This window comes from Stegostoma tigrinum, chromosome 40, assembly GCF_030684315.1.
Source record: "Stegostoma tigrinum isolate sSteTig4 chromosome 40, sSteTig4.hap1, whole genome shotgun sequence".
NCBI classification, from domain to species: Eukaryota; Metazoa; Chordata; class Chondrichthyes; order Orectolobiformes; family Stegostomatidae; genus Stegostoma; species Stegostoma tigrinum.
Genome location: NC_081393.1, coordinates 18364273 through 18384404, shown reverse-complemented (window position 1 = coordinate 18384404; position 20132 = coordinate 18364273). Strand labels below are relative to the sequence as shown.

The 20132-nt window shown below is 53.5% G+C and overlaps 1 protein-coding gene across 5 annotated transcripts in view; it reads left to right on the top strand.

The window, feature by feature from the left end:
- Positions 1–14036, top strand: part of add2 (adducin 2 (beta)) — a 71690-nt gene extending 57654 nt beyond the window's left edge. For 4 of the 5 annotated variants that reach the window (XM_048522960.2, XM_048522958.2, XM_048522959.2 and 1 more), the window contains exons 10-15: positions 1272–1523; positions 4435–4554; positions 6954–7043; positions 8059–8221; positions 8828–8923; positions 13686–14036. In XM_048522960.2, the coding sequence (XP_048378917.2) occupies positions 1272–1523; positions 4435–4554; positions 6954–7043; positions 8059–8221; positions 8828–8923; positions 13686–13990 (1026 nt within the window). In that variant the 3' untranslated portion in view covers positions 13991–14036. Of the gene's footprint in view, positions 1–1271; positions 1524–4434; positions 4555–6953; positions 7044–8058; positions 8222–8827; positions 8924–10820; positions 10855–13685 lie in introns of all 5 variants that reach the window. The other variant, XM_048522961.2, reaches the window with a different exon arrangement.
- Positions 14037–20132: the final 6096 nt, after the last annotated feature.

The following is a 20132-nucleotide window of genomic DNA, read 5'->3' as shown; positions in this document are numbered from 1 at the left end:
GCTACGTTTGCAGAGGACCCAAAGAGAGGTGGAGGGACAGGTCAGCATTGAGGAAGTGGGGAGGCTGCGGAAGAACTCGGACAGACTGGGAGAGGGGGAAAGATGTAGCAGGTGGAATACCGTGTGGGAAAGTGCGAGGTTATGCACTTTGGCAGGAAGGTGAGAGGTGCAGAGTATTTGCTAAACGGGGAAAGGCTACGAAAATCTGAAACACAAAGGGTCTGGGAGTCCCAGTTCAGGATTCTCTTCGGGTTCACATGGAGGTTCAGTTGGTAATTAGGAGGGAAAATGCAGTGTTAGCGTTCACTTCGGGAGGGGGCTAGAATATAGCAGCAGGGGCGTCCAGCTGAGGCTGTATCAGGCTCTGGGTCAGGCCGCGTTTGGAATATTGGGAGCGATTTTGGGCCCCTTATCTAAGGAAGGATGAGCTGGCCTTGGAGGAGGTGTCCAGAGGGGGTTTATAAGAATGGTCCCAGGGGTGAGGGGCTTGTCGTATGAGGATTGGGTGAGGACTCTGGGTCTGTGCTCGATGGGGTTTAGAAGGATGAGGGGGGGAATCTGACTGAAACGTACAGAACACTGAGAGGCCTGGAGAGAGAGGACGGGGAGAAGATGTTCCCACTCAGTGGAGAGACTCGGACCTGAGGGCACAGCCTCAGGGTGAAGGGACGGCCCTTCAGAACTGAGATGGGGAGCAATTTCTTGAGCCAGAGGGAAGTGAATCTGTGGGAATCATTACTGCAGAGGGCTGTGGGGGAGGGGCAGCAAGTCAGTGAGTGTCTTCAAGACAGAGATAGAGAGGGTCAAGATGAGGTGGGGATCAAAGGGTGCAGGGAGAACAGGGTTGAGAAACACATCAGTTATGATCGAATGAGCGAGCAGACCCGATGGGCTGAATGGCTTAATGCTGCCCCAGGTGATTGAGACAAGTTGAGTGCGTGAGCTTAAACGTTTGCAGTATAATGCAGCCAAATGTGAGGGTATACACTCTGGTGCGAGAAGCAGTATGATGTAAACGGTGATAGATTCGGATATGTGGGTGTTCAAAGCTGTCCTCAGACGCCCGACAGTGGCAGGAGGCAGGCAGGTATAATCGACGATAGACGTTGCCCTTTCGTTGCAAGGGATTGGTGCTTGGAAGCGGGGTGCCGTTCTGCAGGGTGAGGCCACTCCTGGAGTACAGCCACAGTGCTGGAAAGGTGGCCTATAGTGAAGAGGCTTTGGGCGTCTCAGGGCAGGAGACTCGGAGTTAATCTGTGTTGGTCCGGCAGGGCTTTCGGACAGGATATGCCTACAGGCACCCAGTTGTCCAGGAGCGAGCCAAGCACAAGAGTGAGGTGGAGATCCCCGCGACGGTGACGGCGTTCGCCTTCGACGAGGACGCGCTGTGCCCGCCAGCACTGCGGCACCACAGCCACAGGCAGCAGCTGGAGAAGACGCGTTGGCTGAACTCGCCCAACATCTACCTGAGGGTCAGCGATGATCTGCACGGGGATGCCAGCAGGGTGCGGGCCAGAACCACGGTGAGGAGCTCCCGGGAGGCCGTGCCACCCCCGCCCTGGAAACAATTCAGCTTTCCCACTCCCTGCCTGATCTACTCTTCGTCCGAATCTTCCCAGATTCCCGATGCCCTCTGGGTAAAAATAGGTTGCTGCCTTCCACCTTAAATGACCATACACCCACCTCACCTTGTCACTGACACTTTGACTGTCTATTCCACCCCCCCCCCCTCCCCACCGTCCATTGTCCCTCATAATCTTACCACTATCGGGGCTCCCCCGCCCCCCCACCTCAGCCTTCTCTGCTCCAAATAAAACAGCCCAAGTTTATCCAGCCTCCAACCTGCTCCATCCTGGGTGACATCCTGGCGAACCTCCCCCCCCCCCCCCCCACTTCCAGTGCAATCCCATCCTTCCTGTATTACTGGACCAGAACTGCACGCAGTGCTCCAGCTGTGGTCCTCACCAAAGTCCTGGACAGCTGCAACATGACCTCCCCTCTCTTACAGTCTCCGCCACAAGGTCCCACCTTAACCACCCTGTCAACCTACTCTGTCGCCTTCAGGGTCTGTGCGCACACTCCATCTGTTTCCCCCCTCTGCCTCCCGGAGACTCAGAGTGACCTGCCAATCATGGGGAGCACTCCCCGCGTCTTGTTGCTCCTCCCAACCTGCATTGCCTCACCCTTAAGCTCCATCTGCGCAATCCATCTCCATCCCCCTTTAATCCAAACCGTCGTCCTCTCTGTCAGCTGCCTGGTTAATCCTTGCATCATCTGTCAATGTATTCATCCTTCCCCACCTCCCCACCAACATTTCCTTCCATATTTGTTTGTAGAAGCTGCTTGGAGAGTTGACTGCAGCAGTTTGTAATTGCAGTCAGTAGATGTTGGCTGACGAACCCCCATTTTTGTAATGGGAGTTGAGTTTGCCCCTGAGTAATTATTCCCGGGCACAGTGACAATGCAGGGAGGAAAGGATCTCATCTGGTCCCTCCCCAAACTGGGCACTGGCTCTCTCACAGGATAAATATTTCTTCTAAGGCGCAGGGCACACAGGTTCTTTAGGACACAAACAGTTATTGTGAAGTACGCAGGAAGGTAGAGTCAAGGTTCAAATCCGCTCAGCAAAGTCCTTAGCGAATGTCCTCAAAGGACCAGGAGCTGTAGGAGCAGAAGTGGGCCATTCAGCCCTTTGAGTCTACGCTCCCTTTCGATGGCCCGTTCGTCCATTCTCCTGCCCTGAGGGAACCCTCAATTCCCCTTCCCTGATTTAAAAATCTGTCTGTCTCACCCTTGAGTGACCCCAGTCCCTGCACCCCTCCACGGGAAAGAATTCCACAGATTCACTCCCCACGGAGGGAGAACAAATTCTTCCTCATCTCCAGCTTCAGTGGGTGACCCCTTACTCTAGGATTATACCCTGTGGTCCCAGACTCTCCCACACCCTCTCCACATCTCCCCCTGTTAAGTCCCTCTCAGAATCTTGTCTGTTTCCATAAGATCGCCTCTCATTCCTCTCCTGGGCCCGACTTACTCTCCCCATAAGACAGTCCCTCTGTCCCCGGGATCAGCCAATCGAACCTAGTCCACGCTGCCTCCCGTGGTCGGTCTATCTCTGCTTGGATACGGGGCCCCAGAATTGTTCACAGTATTCCAGCTGTGGTCTTAACTCGTACCAAGTACAGTTTTAGCAAAACTTCCCCACTTTAATACTCCATTCCCTTTGATATGAAAGGCCAACGTTCCGCTCAGCTTCCCTAATCCCCACTGAACCTGGACGCTGGCTTTCTGCATTCCATGGACGAGGATTCCCAAATCCTTCAAGAGTCTTCCTACATTGGAATCATATTGAGCTCCTCCATTCTTCCAGCCGAAGTACACACCTCACATTTTCCAGCGTTACATTCCATCTGCCTACTCACGGAACCTGCCAACATCCCTCTGCAGAGCCCTTGAGTCATCCTCAGCACTCGCCTTCCCACCTATTTATGTGTCATCTCCAAAGTTGGCATTAGTACGTTCCTCTCCCTTTACCAAGTCACCACCCACTCTTCCCCATATCCCCTTGATGTGAAGCGCGTTACTTTAAAATGGCCTCAATTGTCGCTCTCTCTCTCCAAATTCTCTGTTTAAGAGTAGCTGTTTTCTCTGAGTCTGAACAGGGCCCTTGCTAAAAGCCCTCAGAAATGTCAATGACAGTGTTGGCGTTAGAAATGTCACGGGGCTCTCCTGGTTGCGAATGAGCTCGTTGTGGGGGTGGGGTGCAGGCCTGAAGGTGTGGGAGCAGAGATAAACCATTCAGCCCATCGAATCTGCCCTGCTGTCCAAGGATCTAACTGTGGGCTGAATGGCCTCCTCCTGTTCTCGTGTAACAGCCTCAAAGAGGGCTGAATGGCCTCCTGTTCCTGTGTAACAGCCTCAAAGAGGGCTGAATGGCCTCCTGTTCCTGTATAACAGATGCAAGGACCATCAGCAGAAATATTCTTCCCAAATTTTGAATTCTAATGAGTTGGATGCATTAGATCTGTAGTAGGGTTGTTTTGTTTTAATCACTTTCATTCACTGCAAAATCAAACTCGTCAACCATTTTCATTGCAGTTTTATTTCATAATTTACTTACACAACAGTGGACACTGGCGGTGATCGCTGTTATTTCCAGCATACATTCCAGTGACTCTAGTTGTGACAGTGGACACTGGCAGTGATCTCCGTTATGCCGGAGATCTCTGTCCTACCAGTGTGCTCCACCAGCAACCTCTGGCAGTTTACTTCACCAGACCGCTTTGCCAGTGCTGTGCCATCCTCTGGCAGCCCGCCACACCTCTGGGCACGGTGAGATGGTGGGCAGGGTCAGCGGGGGTGGGGGGGGGTGGCGGTGGCTTGCTGACAGCATAGCGACAGGAAGTGACACGCATGTGTGTTGATCCGAAACAGTGGCTGAAGGCTGACGAGGTGTCGAAATCCAGCAGCGGGACCCCGATCAAGATTAAAACGCCCAACCAGTTTGTGCCTCTGTTTACAGACCCTCGGGAAGTGCTCGAAACCAGGAATAAGGTAAGCACCCCCTGGCAAGAACCCTGAAGCTATCACACATAACATGGTAGCAGCCTGTTGGCATAACACAGCCAAGAATGAGAGGTACTCCGAGCTGGGATTCAAACTGACGACAGCTGATATTTAGCTACAACACAAAGAAATGCGCCCGATGTTTATTTTTAAAAAAGGGAGTGGACCGGGTAGATGCAGGAATGATATTTCCTCTCTGCGGGAGAATCTAAATCGAGGCGGGGGTCACTGGTTAAAAGCAAAGGGTTCCTTCAAAACAGAGATGAGGAAATGTTCTTTTCTCGGAAGGGTTGTGAATCTTTGGAATTGGGATGATGCTGTGGCTTCAAGAGGTTATTTTGTCCTGAATTTTTTTTTGAAGAGGAATTGTCAGGCAGAGGTGAAAAACAGTCGACCAGATCAACTGGAAAATTAGCTTGTGAGGCTTTTGGGTTTCTTTTAAAACTGGAACAATAGAAGCTGCCTGGCTGGGTGGTGACCACTCTCTCAGAACAGGATTTCTGGGTTTTTTTTAGTTTTTAGGTTTAACTTTGGCCATCACTGCAGAAGTAGACGTTATTTGTCTTTCTCTTGTTGGATTATTGGTTTATATGTGGGACAATTTATCCTTTTGTGAATTTTAGCCAAGGGAGTGTGTTTAGGGGATGTGACAATAATGGAACAGTTAATTGATATTGGTTACTTTATCTATTGTTCTGTTATGTTTTCCAGTAGAGTTGTTTATTCCAAATAACTCCTTTTTTCATTTTGTATTTTAACTCCAGTTCTCACAAAATGTGTTTTTGCTGAACATCGAGTAGTTTGATCAATCGCATTGCATCTGGAACAGAGCATTTCACACATAAAATAAGAAAATGTTGGGGTCTAGGCAACCCTATTAGAATATTTTGCAGGGGGTCTGGTCCATGATAGAATGCAGTCCCTCAAAAGGCAATGAACGCAGAGATGTTTTGCATTTTATTTTTAAGGCAGAGGTAAATAGATGCCCGATGATAAAAGGTCAGCGAGGGGATATGAAGGGTGGTGGAGTAAAATTGGACCAGATTTTATTGAATGCCATTTGAATGGCAGGGCTGACTTGCCTACGGTTGCTGCCTGTTCATCAGTTTGCACCCCCCCCCCCCCCACCCCCGATCTCTCTATCACTGGTTGAGGTCCCTTTTATTCTGAACTGCACGTTGGATTGAGGCAGCGTCTTCACTATAAGGTGAACACAGACAACTGAAGACTCCACTTCACACAGGCAGCTACAGGCACACCAAAAATGATAGTGCATAGATAACGGGTGAGGGGGGGGGGGGAAACAGAGGTGCAGTGCGTGAGGACTGCAGGAGAGACAACAGAAAGAAAACAGTAAGAGAGGCACAGAGTCATAGCATTGTACACCATGCGAACGGAACCTTAGGCCCTAATCTTCCATGCTGACCAGATATCCTAAACTGATCCAGTCCCATTTGCCAGCATTTGGCCCATATCCCTCTAAACCCTTCCTATTCATGTACCCGTCCAGATGCCTTTTAAATGTTGTCATCGTACCAGCCCCCTCAAATTTCTCTGGCACCACACACGCACCACCCTCTGTGTATAAGTGTCCCTCAGGTCCCTTTTAATTCTTTCCCCTCTCACCTTATACCTATGCCCCTCTAGTTTTGGACTCTCCTACCCTGGGGAAAAGACTTTGTGTATTTACCTTATCCATGCCTCTCATGAGTTTATAAACCTCTGTAAGGCCACCCCTCAGCCCCCAACACTCCAGGGAAAATAGCCCCAGCCTATTCAGCCTCTCCCTGTAACTCACAACCTCCCCCCCCGCCCCAAACCCGGTAATATCCTCGTAACTCTTTTCACAACAAGAGGCACTGAAAGAGATGCTGCCGAAAGAGGAGAGAGAGAGAGGTGAAGGAGGAGTAGATGAAATGATGATTGAAATCGATGTGAGAGGCACGGGGGAGCAAGAAACTGAGCAAGTCAAAAGACAGAAGTTTGGATATGAACACTGGTTCAGCAAAACATTGGCTGCGTTTAGTTTTTTTATTAAAATAAAAGAGCATAACGTCAAAAGTTTTTTTACCCTTTGCTCAGCTAGACAGAACTGGTATAAATTGTTGTGCCGATTTTGGAACTCTTGCCATTCTGTCCAGATGACCGTAAGGTGGGCATAAGGCTTCCAGCAGGAAGTCATCAGGCGGGTCGAGGGGCAGAATGGTTCGAGAGAGGTCGAGGAGCGCAAAGGTGGGGCTGGGAGGGAAGGGAAAGGCAGTGAAAGGCGATGCGGAAGAAATGGCGCGTGAGACGAGATCAATCACTTACAATTGCTCCTTCTTCTTTTGATTTATTTTGCGTGTCCCCGAACCGCCCGGCCATGCGCCGTACCTGTTCTCCCTTAGATCCGCGAGCAGAACCGGCAAGACATGAAGTCGGCAGGACCACAGTCGCAGCTGTTGGCAGGTGTTATCATGGAAAAGAGCCCCAGCGCGGTAAGATCCAACAACCCATCCTTCTGGTAAAGCTGGCCGTGAAGCGGCTGTTGATTTGGGGCGAGATGACTGAACGGACAGATGCAGTTCTAATGGGGATTGATGTGAGGTTACCCCAGTTCGGGAACAGGAAAGGGGGATTATTTTCTGAATGGTGATTGGTTGGGGAATGGGTGGGAGGATGTGTAACAACACCTGGGTGCCCCCTCCTACAGCAGTCGCCAAAAGCCAGCCTCGCAGGAGCAGTGGTGGACAAAGGGAGGTGAGGAACGCCAATGGGATGTTGACCCCTCCATGGCGAGAGGATCAGAGTACAGGAGCAGGGAGTATTGTGTGGGAGTCTCCTTATCTGAGGGGAGGGGGTTTCTGGCGATGGAGGGACAGCAGCAAAGGGTTTCCCAGTCTGATTCCTGGGATGGCACGGACTGACGGGTGGAGAGAGACTGGATCGGGTTAGGATTATAGTCGCCGGAGTTTAGGAGAATGAAGGGTGGGGAGGATCACATAAAAACTTCTGACAGGGATTAGACAGGGAAAAAGATGTTCCTGATGAGCGGGGTAGGGGGAGTCTAGAACAGGGGGGCACAGTCAAAGGATACAGGGTTGGGCTGAGATGGGGAGAAACGTCTTCACCCAGAGAGGTGGGGGGGTGGGGGGGAGGCGGATGCCTGTGGGATTCTCTGCCACAGAAAGCGGTCGGGGGGGCAAAACACTGAATGTTTTCAGGAAGGAGTTGGATGCAGTTCTTGGGCGAAAGGGGACTGAGTTGGATGAACAGCCCATGATTGTGTTGAACGGCATAGCAAGTTGGAAGGGCTGAATGGCCTATTCTTGCCAATGGTTGGATGACAGGTGGGCTAGGACCAGACACAGCGGGCATAGTGGCCTCCTTTGGGGGGGGGGATGTTGGTGGGCAGTTGGAGGGATGGTAGGGCAGGTGGGTGGGGAGGTGGGGGCTTGGCACTGTGCGAAGAGACAGAGCTGATGACCATGTGCCATCTTTGTCTCTCGCCAGTCCACGGATGGAACTCTGGAGGCTACCGGTGCCCAGAGTCCGGAAGAGGAGCCGGAATTGGCAGGCGAGGAACCGGAGACCCCGAACCCCTTCAACGAGTTGACGGACCAGGAGCTGGAGGACTACAAGCGGGAGGTCCAGTGGAAGCAGCTCGGGCTGGACGGTAACGTGTCAGCCTGCCTCCAAAAGAGGCCGCTCGACCCGTCGGGTCCGCCTTGGCCCTCCCAGACTCGTCCTCTTACCCCTTTCCCTACCGTTCCCACGGCCAGTCCAGCCTTACCTGTGCACCTCTGGACTGCGCAGTTGGGTGGGGGGGAACCGGAGCACCCAGAGACAACCCCACGCAGTACCCCGGGGGAGTCCCTGGCACCATGAGGCAGCAGCATTAACTGCTGAGACCCGCAATCCCCGAACTGTAGTCATATCACCTCACTTGCCACAAATTGCAAGCATCCACGGCCAAATTTCCCCCTTCGTGATTTACACCCTGTCTCAGCCTCGAGTGTCCGTCTGTGGGATTTCTGTCTTTGGGATCCTGCTGTGTACAAATTGGCCTCCCCTCAACGCCCAGCCACAGTGACAGAGCTTTTGAAGCATCTGATCCTCTTTCTTTGTTCACTGCGTAATTTACTTCCCTGGCAAACCCCGTGAAGGGCCCTCGTCACCTTGAGTGCGCTATACAAATGCAGCTTGTTGTTGTTAACATCTGTCTCAGTCATGACCCAGGTGTGAAGGGATCTCTGAACACGCGGGAATTTCTTTCCTGCAGGCCCGGACGACGAGGACACTTCCGCTGGGATCTCTCCGCTCCGGAGCCCACTCCCGTCGCCCACAAAGTCGCCCACCTCTCCTCGCTCACCAGGAGGTAAGGTACCAGGGAATGATGTCTGCTCCCGCTCGTTCTCCCAGGTACAACTGACTACTGGTCTGGCCCAGCACCTCTTGCAACTGACTCCCTGCCGAGACCAGTAGCCCCGGTCAGCGACAACCCGCCAAGACCAGCAGCCCCTGTCAGCGACACCCCGCCGAGACCAGCAGCCCCTGTCAACCATCCCTCAGAGACAGTTACTATTGTCTGTGTGCCCCTAAAACTGTCCTAGTCTCTGTGTGTGCTCCCATGTCTCATTGCTATTCATCCTGTATTCCTGTCTGTATCCCTGCAAACCGAGTCTTGTTCCATATTTATATTGACAGGAGTGTTCCCGTCGGGATGAAGTAACAGGTTCTCTGCTCCCGACCCTGACAGAGTTGCAATATGGCCGTACCCTGCAGGATCGATGAGTCTGCCAATGCGTTTGTGAGCTCTGTGCAGTCATGAGAAGAAATCTGATGTTTCGCTTACTTCCACATCGAGCCTTGCGTTGCAGCCCGGCCCCTGGGCTCACCGGCCGGGTGCTCTCCTGTTGGCTTCGCCGTCCTGAGCAATGCCAACCCCGAGACGCCCTGGCCCGGGGCTCCGGTCACACAGAGGGGGTTTAGGGGGTGTGCTGGTGGGGAAATAGAGTGGGTGTCACTCTGTGGAAGAGATGGGACAGCAAATTAACAGGGAAGAGGATTGAAGGGAATTTGCATCAAGGGACAAGGAGCAGGCCATTCGGCCCTTCAATCTGGCTGCACTGTTCAAGTTGGCCAATCCATAACCTCAGATCCCCCCTGCCCCCCACTTTCCTCCTCAATGCTGTTGAAACGGAAACATTTATCGATCGCTTTTTTGAATGTATCGAATCTCAGAGCGGGAGTAGGCCACTCAATCTGATCGTGGGCTGATCATCCAACTCAATCCCCCTGTTTCCCCCCACCAACTTTCTCCCCAAGAACTATATCCAACTCCTTCCTGAAAATATTCAATGCTACGGCCCTGACCGATTCTGTGACAGAGAATTCCACCCCCAATCTCTGGGTGAAGACATTTCTCCTCATCTCAGTCCTATCTGGCTCTGGGCTCCCCCTGCCCAGGTCATCTGGAACATCCTGTCCTGTCCCTGCTAGAATTCAATAAGATTCCATAAGAACCCCCCAGCCAACTCATTCTCCTCAACTCCAGTGAATATACTCTTAACCCGATCCAGTCTCTCTTCAATCCATCAGTCCATGCCATTCCCAGGAATCAGTTTGGGAAACCCTTCACTGCTTTCCCCTCCATTACCAGAAACCCTCTTGCCCCAAGCCACCCACACACAATACTCCAGGGTGAGGTCTCTCCCAGTCCCCTTGCAGAGAGACATCCCTGCTCCTGGACTCCAATCCTCTCGCCATGACGGGGCCAACATCCCATTGGCATTCCTCAGCGCCCCGCTACTCCTGCCAGGCTGGCTTTCAGTGACTGGTGTAGGAGGGTCCCGTAGGATTTCCCCCCTCCCCCGTTTTCCCCAATCTACCACCCTTTGGGAAAATAATCCGGCTTCCTTTCTCCGCTCCCGGAGGGGATAATCTCACACCCACCTCCATTAAACAGCTTCCAGTGTTTGCAGTAGGCTTGTTAACACAGAAACTGTGTACCCCCCCACCTTGTACTGCAGACCAGAAACACTCGCTCCAACAGATGTTGTTATACGGACGGTGTCTCCCACACTAACCCTGCTTGGATAACAACGCTACTCCATTTCTGTCTGATACAGGTCTAATACAGTGACTGTGCATTGCATGCTAACATGTCTCCATCTTGGCCCATTTCTCTCATTCTCTATTTTTTTCTGTCTCTGTGTCCTCCCCCCGTTCCCCCACCCCTCTCCTGGGCCCTCATTCTGCCCGGCTCACACCAGAAGGAGTTCATGACAATGAGTACTTGTCTCTTTAGTAAGTATTATTGATCGATTAACACCCCTAACCCTTTCCCAATGCTCCCTACCGCCCCTGCCCCCAACCTCTCCTCCGACCATCCCCACTGAATAACATTTATTTTGCAAATCCTCAGTCTGCTGCTGCCCTTCTAACCAGCACGGTGACAGGGTACCCCAGTCCTCAGTGAAGTGTGAAGAAGACTAGCCATTTCACGGTTAAATTGAGGGCTGCGTAAGCGCTCCTCAGACTGGAATACCCAAACCCCCGACCCCTCGACACTCAGATTCGGAATTGCCCCTGTGAGAGAAGGGGGCACTGAGTGCGTTCCAATCTCGCCCACTTGCCTGGCAGCAGTCAACTCGTCGTGGATCACATTTGGGACTTCCATTCCGGGAGGAGGACAGCGCCCGCTGTTCACCCACAGAGACTAGAAAGTAAGTCACTATATAAAACAGAGCGGCTGCAACAGCAGGCCCGAGGCTGGGAATCCTGGAGCGAGTGACTCCCTTTCAATGGTGTTACCATCACTGAACGCCATCCCCCAAAACCCGACCACCAGTGAACATCCTGGGGGTTACCATCTCCGACAAGAGAGAATCTAACCATCTCCCCCTTGACATTCAATGGTGTTCCCATCACTGAACCCCACCTGCTATCAACAGCCTGGGGGTTACCACTGACCACAAACTGAACAGGACCAGCCCCATATAAACACAGCGGCTACAGTAGCGGGTCAGAGGCTGGGAATCTGACAGCAAGTAACTCCCCTCCTGACCCCACCCCCCCCACAAAGCTTGTCCCACCATCAACAAGACACAAGTCAGGAGGGCGATGGAATACCCCCCACTTGCCCCAGATGGGGGCAGCTCCAACAACACTCAAGAAGCTCAACACCATCCAGGGACAAAGCAGCCCCCCCCGCTCGATTGGCCCCACATCCACAATCCCACTACCCCCCACCCCCATACAGACGCTGAGTCACAGCAGTTTGTACCTTCTACAAGATGCCCTGCAGCGACTCACCGAGGCCCCTCAGGCAGCACCTTCCAAACCCACCACCCACTTCCAACCAGAAGGACAAGGGGCAGCAGGTACATGGGAACACCCCCCCCCCCCCCCCCCGCCACAAGCTCACCCTCAACCCCGACTTGAGAAATATATCGGCCGTTCCTTCAGTGTCGCTGGGTCAGAATCCTGGGGCTCCCTCCCTGAGGGCATCGTGTGGGGGTTCCCGACACCACACGGGACTGCAGCGGCTCACCCTCACCCTCTCAAGGGGGGGCAATTAGGGGATAGGCAGTAGCCAGTGATGGCCACATCCCGTGAATGAAGGAAAGAGAAAAATTAGAGATGGTTGATAAGCGTTGGCACAGGCAGCGTTCCCCTTGTCCTGGGATTTAATAAATAAAAACCACGTGAGCACCCTTCTCCCAATCCTTGACTTTATTTCCCGGCAAAAAAACATTGTGTTTTTGCTTTGACCTTCCCTCCCTGATTCTAGTTCTGGTTTCAGTGGTGGCCAAGTTTCCAGCCGAATGTCACGTGATTACCTCATCCTTAAACCTGACCAGCGAAAAGATCTCCCCGCACCCCATCTTCCTGTTATTTGGCCTAAAACTCGGGTTCTCTGATGCCCCTTTGGGGAAGGAAATCTGCTGTCTTTCCCCAGTCTGGGCCCACACGCAACTCCAAGCCCCGCTCCCACGTGCTTTCGACTCTTAACCACCTTCTGAAATGGCCCCTAAGTGAGCAACTCAACATTAACTAGGGGACAGACAACAAGGCAGCACATGGGGACAGATATCAGAAATGTGGTCACTGGTTTGGAGTCTCATCCCAGCTTGATTCCCAATCCCTCATTCCCTGTCTAGTACTTGGCACCTCCATGCCTCTCACCCGCCCCTTGAACTCTCCCTAGTAAATTCTGCCTGGATCCTGATCTTGCGTGCTTCCTTCAGACTAACTTGCATATGTCTCTGTGTTTGCTTGTGCATACTCTTTTTCTCCCCCCTCCACACCTCCATCTTGGCTCGCTGTACCTGCCATTGAGCCAACCCTGCATACATTTTACCCATCCCTCCCCTGGGGCCCACCCACTGGGTTCCGGTGAAAGGCTGCGAAGCCACAACGCGTTCACGCTCCCGCCTGGATGGGAATAAAATCTCACCTCCCCTCAGGAGACGGCTCGCGTGACAGGATCGGCAGAACCTTCCCCCTGCCCAACAAGTTCCCATTGCGGGTGGGTTTGCCCAGATCGCTCAGTGCTGGTTAGTCCCAGTAGGGTGGCTGCATGTCAGGTCGTGTGGGATGCCAAGTGGGACGGGTAAGGCCTTCCCAAAAGGTCTGAGGGGCACGTTGCCCATCTACCTAGTAGACAGGACAGGTGGTGCGGAGGGTTGATTACATTCGATTCATAAAATATTGCTGGTAATAATCGGGAACTGAAAAGTTGCCCCTCCCCCGCCTCGTTGATCTTGGTAAAGATCCATCTGATTCCCTGCTAACTATGCAGGGAGGAAAAACTTCCGTCCTTCCCAGTCATGTGACTCCATCCCCATGGGCGACCACCCCTCGGAAATGCTGCTGAGCGGCACCCTCCAGGATTGGCCACAAATGGCTTAAGAAGAAAAACGCCAACTTCTCCGATTGGTCGTCGGAAGCCCGATGGCCATCGAGTTTTGGGAATTGGGTTGAATGTGTTAAAACGGTGATGGGTAGTTGTTTAGCCCCACAAACACTTCCCCCAGGCCCCAACACAACCCTGCAATCTCCGTCTTAGAATGGCGAGTCGCAACCCTCATGGTCTCTGTTTTGTTTCTTTGCATTTCTTCGCCATTCCCCTGCAGAAACCACACTGCCCTCCGACTCCAAAGGAGTGGGCGAGTCGGACACACCTGGGGACGGCAAACCAGACGACGGCTCCCTGGAAGAGCAGCTTAGCAAAGGGATCAGCACGATGATGGCCAACACCAACGCGGAGAACGGCGTGGAGGAGGTGCCGCGGACGGGCAAAGACCGCCCAGAAACGGGCACCGGCGCTCCCCTCTCTCCCGACGGCTCTCCTTCCAAGTCCCCCTCCAAGAAGAAGAAGAAATTCCGCACTCCCTCCTTCCTGAAGAAGAGCAAAAAGAAGGAGAAGATGGAGACCTGAGTTGTATGCGTGGGCTGGGGTGGTGGTGTGGGGGGTGGGGGAAGAATGTGGTGGGAGAAGGGTGGGTAGGGAGGCTCGAAAATAAATGTTCCAAACTGAGAAAAAGAAAACTGTTTCGAGGGGTCCCCCCGAGGATGAGCGGCCATTTTTGTCTCCCATCGATTGCCATTGCCAACGCTCACCTCCTCACCCCCTCCCCCTGCCTTCACTCTCCAGGAGTGTCCCTCTTCCAAGCAGGCCCATGCACAGAGGGCCCCAACTGATGCCTTAATCTCAGAACCTGAGCTCCAACAAGAGGGAGTTAGGGAAGGAGGACTTGCTCCTTGGAGATGGAGATGAGTGGACGCTGCTGGGACTGTGTGATTGATGGACAGAATTTTGTCCATTCTTGACCGAAAATGGGGGTGGGGATGTTGGGGTGAGGCTTTTTAAAGGGTGTATCTGGCAGGGGGATGAGGTTCCCCTCTCCCCTCCATCCAGGCTGATCGTCCAGGATCTAAGAGAACAAGCTGAAGGAGCTGAGTGGCCTGCCGTAACTGGAGAGGATGGGGTTGGAGGACGTGGCCAGGGTTCTCCATATCCACCCCCTTTCTCTGCCCCCTCCCCTTCTCCACCTCCCCTCTCTCTTCCCCCATCTTCTCCTCTCCATCCCGTTTCGTCTCCCCCGAGCTCTCTCTCTCTGTCCTCTTCAACTTCTCTTCTCACCACCTCTCTCCCACTCCTCTCTACCCCAACCTCGCTCCCTGGTGCCCTCTTCCCACACTTCCTTTTCCCCCTCTCCATCTTCCTTTCCTCTCCATCTCTCCTTCACCTCTTCCTCACTCGCTCTCTCTCTCTCTCTCCATCTCACCCTCCACTCAGTCCCATATCCACCACATGGGGAAACCCAGAACAGTGTAAACACATGGTGGGTGGAAGCGAGATGCCGGAGTGGGCTGGAGAAAAAGGGGAGTGAGCCCCCACCCCCACCCACCCACTGAGTGTAAAATGACCAGACCCTCCACCTCATAGCTGGCTGTTCGTCCCCACTGAACCTGACCCACTCCTAGACACCGGAGGTGACAGCCCCGTCTTGCAAGGGCCCACCCACTGCTGTCGTGGGCAGTTTCAAGCCTGAGGACCACAACCCCCACCAAGTGCCCAGAGGGTGGCTCCAAGCAGGTACTGGGAAGGTGATTGGGGTGGGTGGGCCAGTGAATGACGGGGAGAGTTCCACGTGCCCAGTGGGTAAAACACTCTGTCTCGATACCATCCCACCCCCTCCCCGGGGCTGGCCCGATCTCGGATTATCCTGTTCCTTATTCCAGAATAAACATGGAAAAACTCCGCCACACTTGGCAGTCTTCTGCCGGGGTGGGGCGGGGGGGGGGGGGGGGGGGGGGTGGGAAGGTGGGTGGAAATGAGACAGAGCTGACCTCTCGAGTCAGTTCTTTCTAACACTGAGGAGGAGTGAGGGGAACAGATGGTGTGGAGGCCCAGTACAAAAAAAGGCCCTCCAAGATGGTGGAAGAGAAGATCAGGAGCTGTGATGTGGGTGTGGATTAAGTGTGCAAAGGAGGTCCTCTGTGCTAAGGCCAACATAAACATGACACAGATGATAGCAGGCTGTTGAAGAACGGGCATATTTCCGAAGAAATGGAGGACAGACCCAGCATGGCCGATTTCACATGTGGCGGAATTCAGTGCTGAAGGGGAAAATGGGACGTTGCTCCTCATTTATGCCCATGGCGAGAGAACGAGGTTGTTTATTGAAATGGCTGGAAACAGGGCCCTTCCTACAGATGGAGGGGAGATGTTTCACAAACACCATCAGACATTTGGCCCACTGTGGCTCCTCTGCCATTTGATCTTGGCCCAAAATGTTTCTCAACCCCGTTGTCCCCATAACCCTTGCCCCCCCCTCGCTCATCATGACCCTGTCTATCTCTGTTTTGAAGACACTCAGTGACTTGCCTCCCCCACAGCCCTCTGCAGTAATGATTCCCACAGATTCACCTCCCTCTGGCTGAAGAAATTCCTCCCCATCTCAGTTCTGAAGGGCCGTCCCTTCACCCTGAGGCTGTGCCCTCAGGTCCGAGTCTCTCCTACTGAGCGGGAACATCTTCTCCCCGTCCCCTCTATCCAGGCCTCTCAGTGTTCTGTACGTTTCAGTCAGATTCCCACCTCATCCTTCTCAACCCCATTGAGCACAGACCCAGAGTCCTCACCCGCTCCTCATACGACAAGCCCCTCACCCCCGGGATCATTCTTATAAACCCCCTCTGGACTCCCCCTCCAAGGCCAGCTCATCCTTCCTTAGATACGGGGCCCAAAATCGCTCCCAATATTCCAAACGCGGCCTGACCCAGAGCCTGATACAGCCTCAGCAGGACGTCCCTGATCTTGTGTTCTGGCCCCCTCTCGAAGTGAGCACAGAGGGGTCACCCATCGTGGATTTCGCCTCGCCAATGTAAAGGAGGATGACATTATAAGCGGCAGAGTGAACAAAGCACAGGTAAAACACTCGGGAGGTGAGTTTGTAACCTCAGGGAGGGCATTAGCCTCTCCATGCACGCTGCCAGACCTGCTGAGTTTCGCCAGGGTCTTTTGGGTTTGTTTTGGATTTCCAGCATCTGCGGTGTTCTGCTTCTCTTTAATTGTTCTCAAAGCTCTCTGTTGAGGGCAGTAATTCTTTCCCGAGACCCTGTTGTCCTCTATAGTCAGCACAAGTGCATCTTGCCCCAGATAGGTCGTACACTCCCTGGTTCGCCTTACTTGATTTCAAATTTATCCTGGGCTAGGTGACTCTTGACCACAATCCACGCTGAATTTCCGTCATAACTCAGCAGCAAAGACGATGTCCTTCTGCCATGCAATGAGGCCCATTCTTACGGTGGTCAGTGAGGTTCAATGCAGGGCAATGTGAGCTGATACACTTTAGTCTGACAAATAGTGAAAAGCAACTGGGTACAATTCTAAAGAGGGCAGAGGGTGACGTGAGAGCAAATGTGTTTCCACCCAGTGGGCGATTAGGGAGTGAAACACGCTGCCTGTAAACAGCCACGAGGCAGGTTCGGTTGAGGCATTGGAGAGGGGAATTGGATCATTATTGGGCTAGGAATGGTGGGTAGGGAGATGGGAGGAAAAGGAAGGGGATTGAGTGGAATAGAATCTGCACAGGCATGACGGGATGAATGGCCTCCTTCTGCACTGTAACAGTTGTGCACACACGTCTGCAGTCAATCTGGTCTCCTGTAATCCCATGACTGTTCCGTTCAATCTATCCATGTTTCCAGTGGGAGTTTCCCTCCTTTGCTCTCTTCCCGCCTGAGTGTGCCACCTCCAGACCAGCGTGGTGCCACATAAATTCAGATCAAATCCACAGGCAGAAGGAGGGGACAGTGAAGGGGAACATGGAGCATGGAGACATCGCGATTGTGCGTTGGTTGACGTTTCCAGATGCTCCATCAGCCATTGGGGCCTGCTTTCCTTTACGAAACATCTCAATGGCAATGGGCACTGCTGGGATGAATGAGGGGGTGGTTTTGCTTCTCTGCAATCCAGGACATGGTTCCTGAAATGGTTGTGATGTATAAAATCCAACCCAGCCCCCGACCCCAGCCTCACCTCCACCTCCCGAAACTATCAGTCTCTTGGGGTCCACAGTGCCCATCTCAGAAATCTTGCTGGCATGCCGTTGAGGTGCCCTCCACACCATACGCTGGGGAAGAGATGTATGACCATTGGCCTTGGTCAAGCGAAAAGCCTGCCAAATGACAGGGTCTGACGGGGTCAATGCTGCCCTCTTGCCTCCAGTTGTATGCCAGGCTGGCACCTCAGCAAACCAGCTGGCCCAGCTCAATAGCAGCCCAGGTCAGAAATGGACTGACCTCCACATCAGGTGTTTGCAGGCTCTCCCTGAGGACAGGGAGAGGGGGCGGTTTGGCCCGTCATCTCCGTGCCAGCCCCTGCGAGAGGAACTCGCCAAACGCATCCCCATCCCCGCCCCTCCCCGACTGGCTACCCGTTAGCCCTGCAATATTGGCCGTGTCTCGGCCGATGTTTCTGACAGGATCGTGTTACCCTGAAGCTCAAACACCTCAATCCTTAACAAGACCGGGTTCCACGTCACCCATCCCGGAGGGGCGGGGCCTGGGCAAACTGTGGGGGCGGGGCCCGGGGAAATATTGACGGCGGGGTTTAGGGGCGGGGCCCAGAGTGACGGAAATGAGAGGGCGTGGCCCAGTGCATCAGAGATAATAGGAACTGCAGATGCTGTAGAATCCGAGATAACAAGGTCTGCTGCGACACGGAGGGGGGCGTGGCCCAGTGTGACGGTTGGACTGGGCGTGGCCCGGTGTGACGGTTTTTTTTGGGGGGGGGCGCGAGAGCCGGGAAGTGAAGGATGCCGGGTAAACTCAGCAGGCCCTCTCCGGTCGTGTCAGCGGAGGCGCCGAGTTAACGCCGTGGGCTCCGGGAAAGCCGTCTTCCCGCAGCGGGGGAACCTGACGCGTGCGGGCTGTCCCGTCCGGTAAAAAAAAAGCAATAGCAGCAGATTGTCGCTCGGTGGAAGAGCGGGGCGGACCGAAGGGCCTCGTTCTCGTACCTGTCGGCCTGTAGTGGTACTGCCCACACCGGGCCCGGCGTTTCAGGCCACCGTCCGAGCCCAACGGGTTACCCACCAACCCCACACCCCTTTCGGGGGGGGGGGGGGGGGTGGGTACGGAAGGATGAGAAGTGGCCCGAGTGAGGGCCTGTGGTGCCAAACCGTTTCAGAGTGGGGCGCTCTGTGGGAGTGGGAAGGGTCAGCACCAGGTGGGGGAGGGGGTCCATTCAGCTATCAGACCCAAAGCCCTATATATCCGACAAATGATTGCCATTCGACACCCACCCCCCACACACACGCACTGAGAAGTCAGACCAAATATTTACAACCTTGGCTTGCTGTCCCAGTCCCTTCACTGTACAACACACTATTCTTCACCCCGATTCCTCGTTTCCCTGAGCTTAGCACTTAAAGAACGCCTGACCCCAGGTTGTCCCAGGACTCGCTGCATTCCTTTTGTGCTTGTAACTTCGTAACTTGTGATGTTTCTGTCTGACAATCTATGGTGGGAGCTGCACCTCCTTTGTAATGTATATGGCTTGATATCTCTCGCTCTCTCACTTGACATATTATATATTATTATATATATATATATATATATACACACACACATGATAAAAAGAAAGATGTAACTTGTGAATGTGTTGTATTTTGGCTCTTTGACAGTACCCATTGCCTTCCCCTCAATGTTTTTGAGATGGGATCGGTGATCTGAAAACTCCACAGCACAGAGAAGGCCCCTCTGCCCCACTGAGTGTCCACTGGTCAAAAATGAGAATCCCATTTCCGGAGGCTCAGCCCACAGTCCCATCTGCCTTGGCACGGCACCGTCATTTACAAAAAGCGACGGACCGGCTGCTCTGTCAAGACCGTATCCCAGCATAATAATAAAATGTGAGGCTGGATGAACACAGCAGGCCAAGCAGCATCTCAGGAGCACAAAAGCTGACGTTTCGGGCCTAGACCCTTCATCAGAGAGGGGGATGGGGGGAGGGAACTGGAATAAATAGGGAGAGAGGGGGAGGCGGACCGAAGATGGAGAGTAAAGAAGATAGGTGTAGAGGGTGTAGGTGGGGAGGTAGGGAGGGGATAGGTCAGTCCAGGGAAGACGGACAGGTCAAGGAGGTGGGATGAGGTTAGTAGGTAGCTGGGGGTGCGGCTTGGGGTGGGAGGAAGGGGTGGGTGAGAGGAAGAACCGGTTAGGGAGGCAGAGACAGGTTGGACTGGTTTTGGGATGCAGTGGGTGGGGGGGAAGAGCTGGGCTGGTTGTGTGGTGCAGTGGGGGGAGGGGATGAACTGGGCTGGTTTAGGGATGCAGTGGGGGAAGGGGAGATTTTGAAACTGGTGAAGTCCACATTGATACCATATGGCTGCAGGGTTCCCAGGCGGAATATGAGTTGCTGTTCCTGCAACCTTCGGGTGGCATCATTGTGGCAGTGCAGGAGGCCCATGATGGACATGTCATCTAAAGAATGGGAGGGGGAGTGGAAATGGTTTGCGACTGGGAGGTGCAGTTGTTTGTTGCGAACTGAGCGGAGGTGTTCTGCAAAGCGGTCC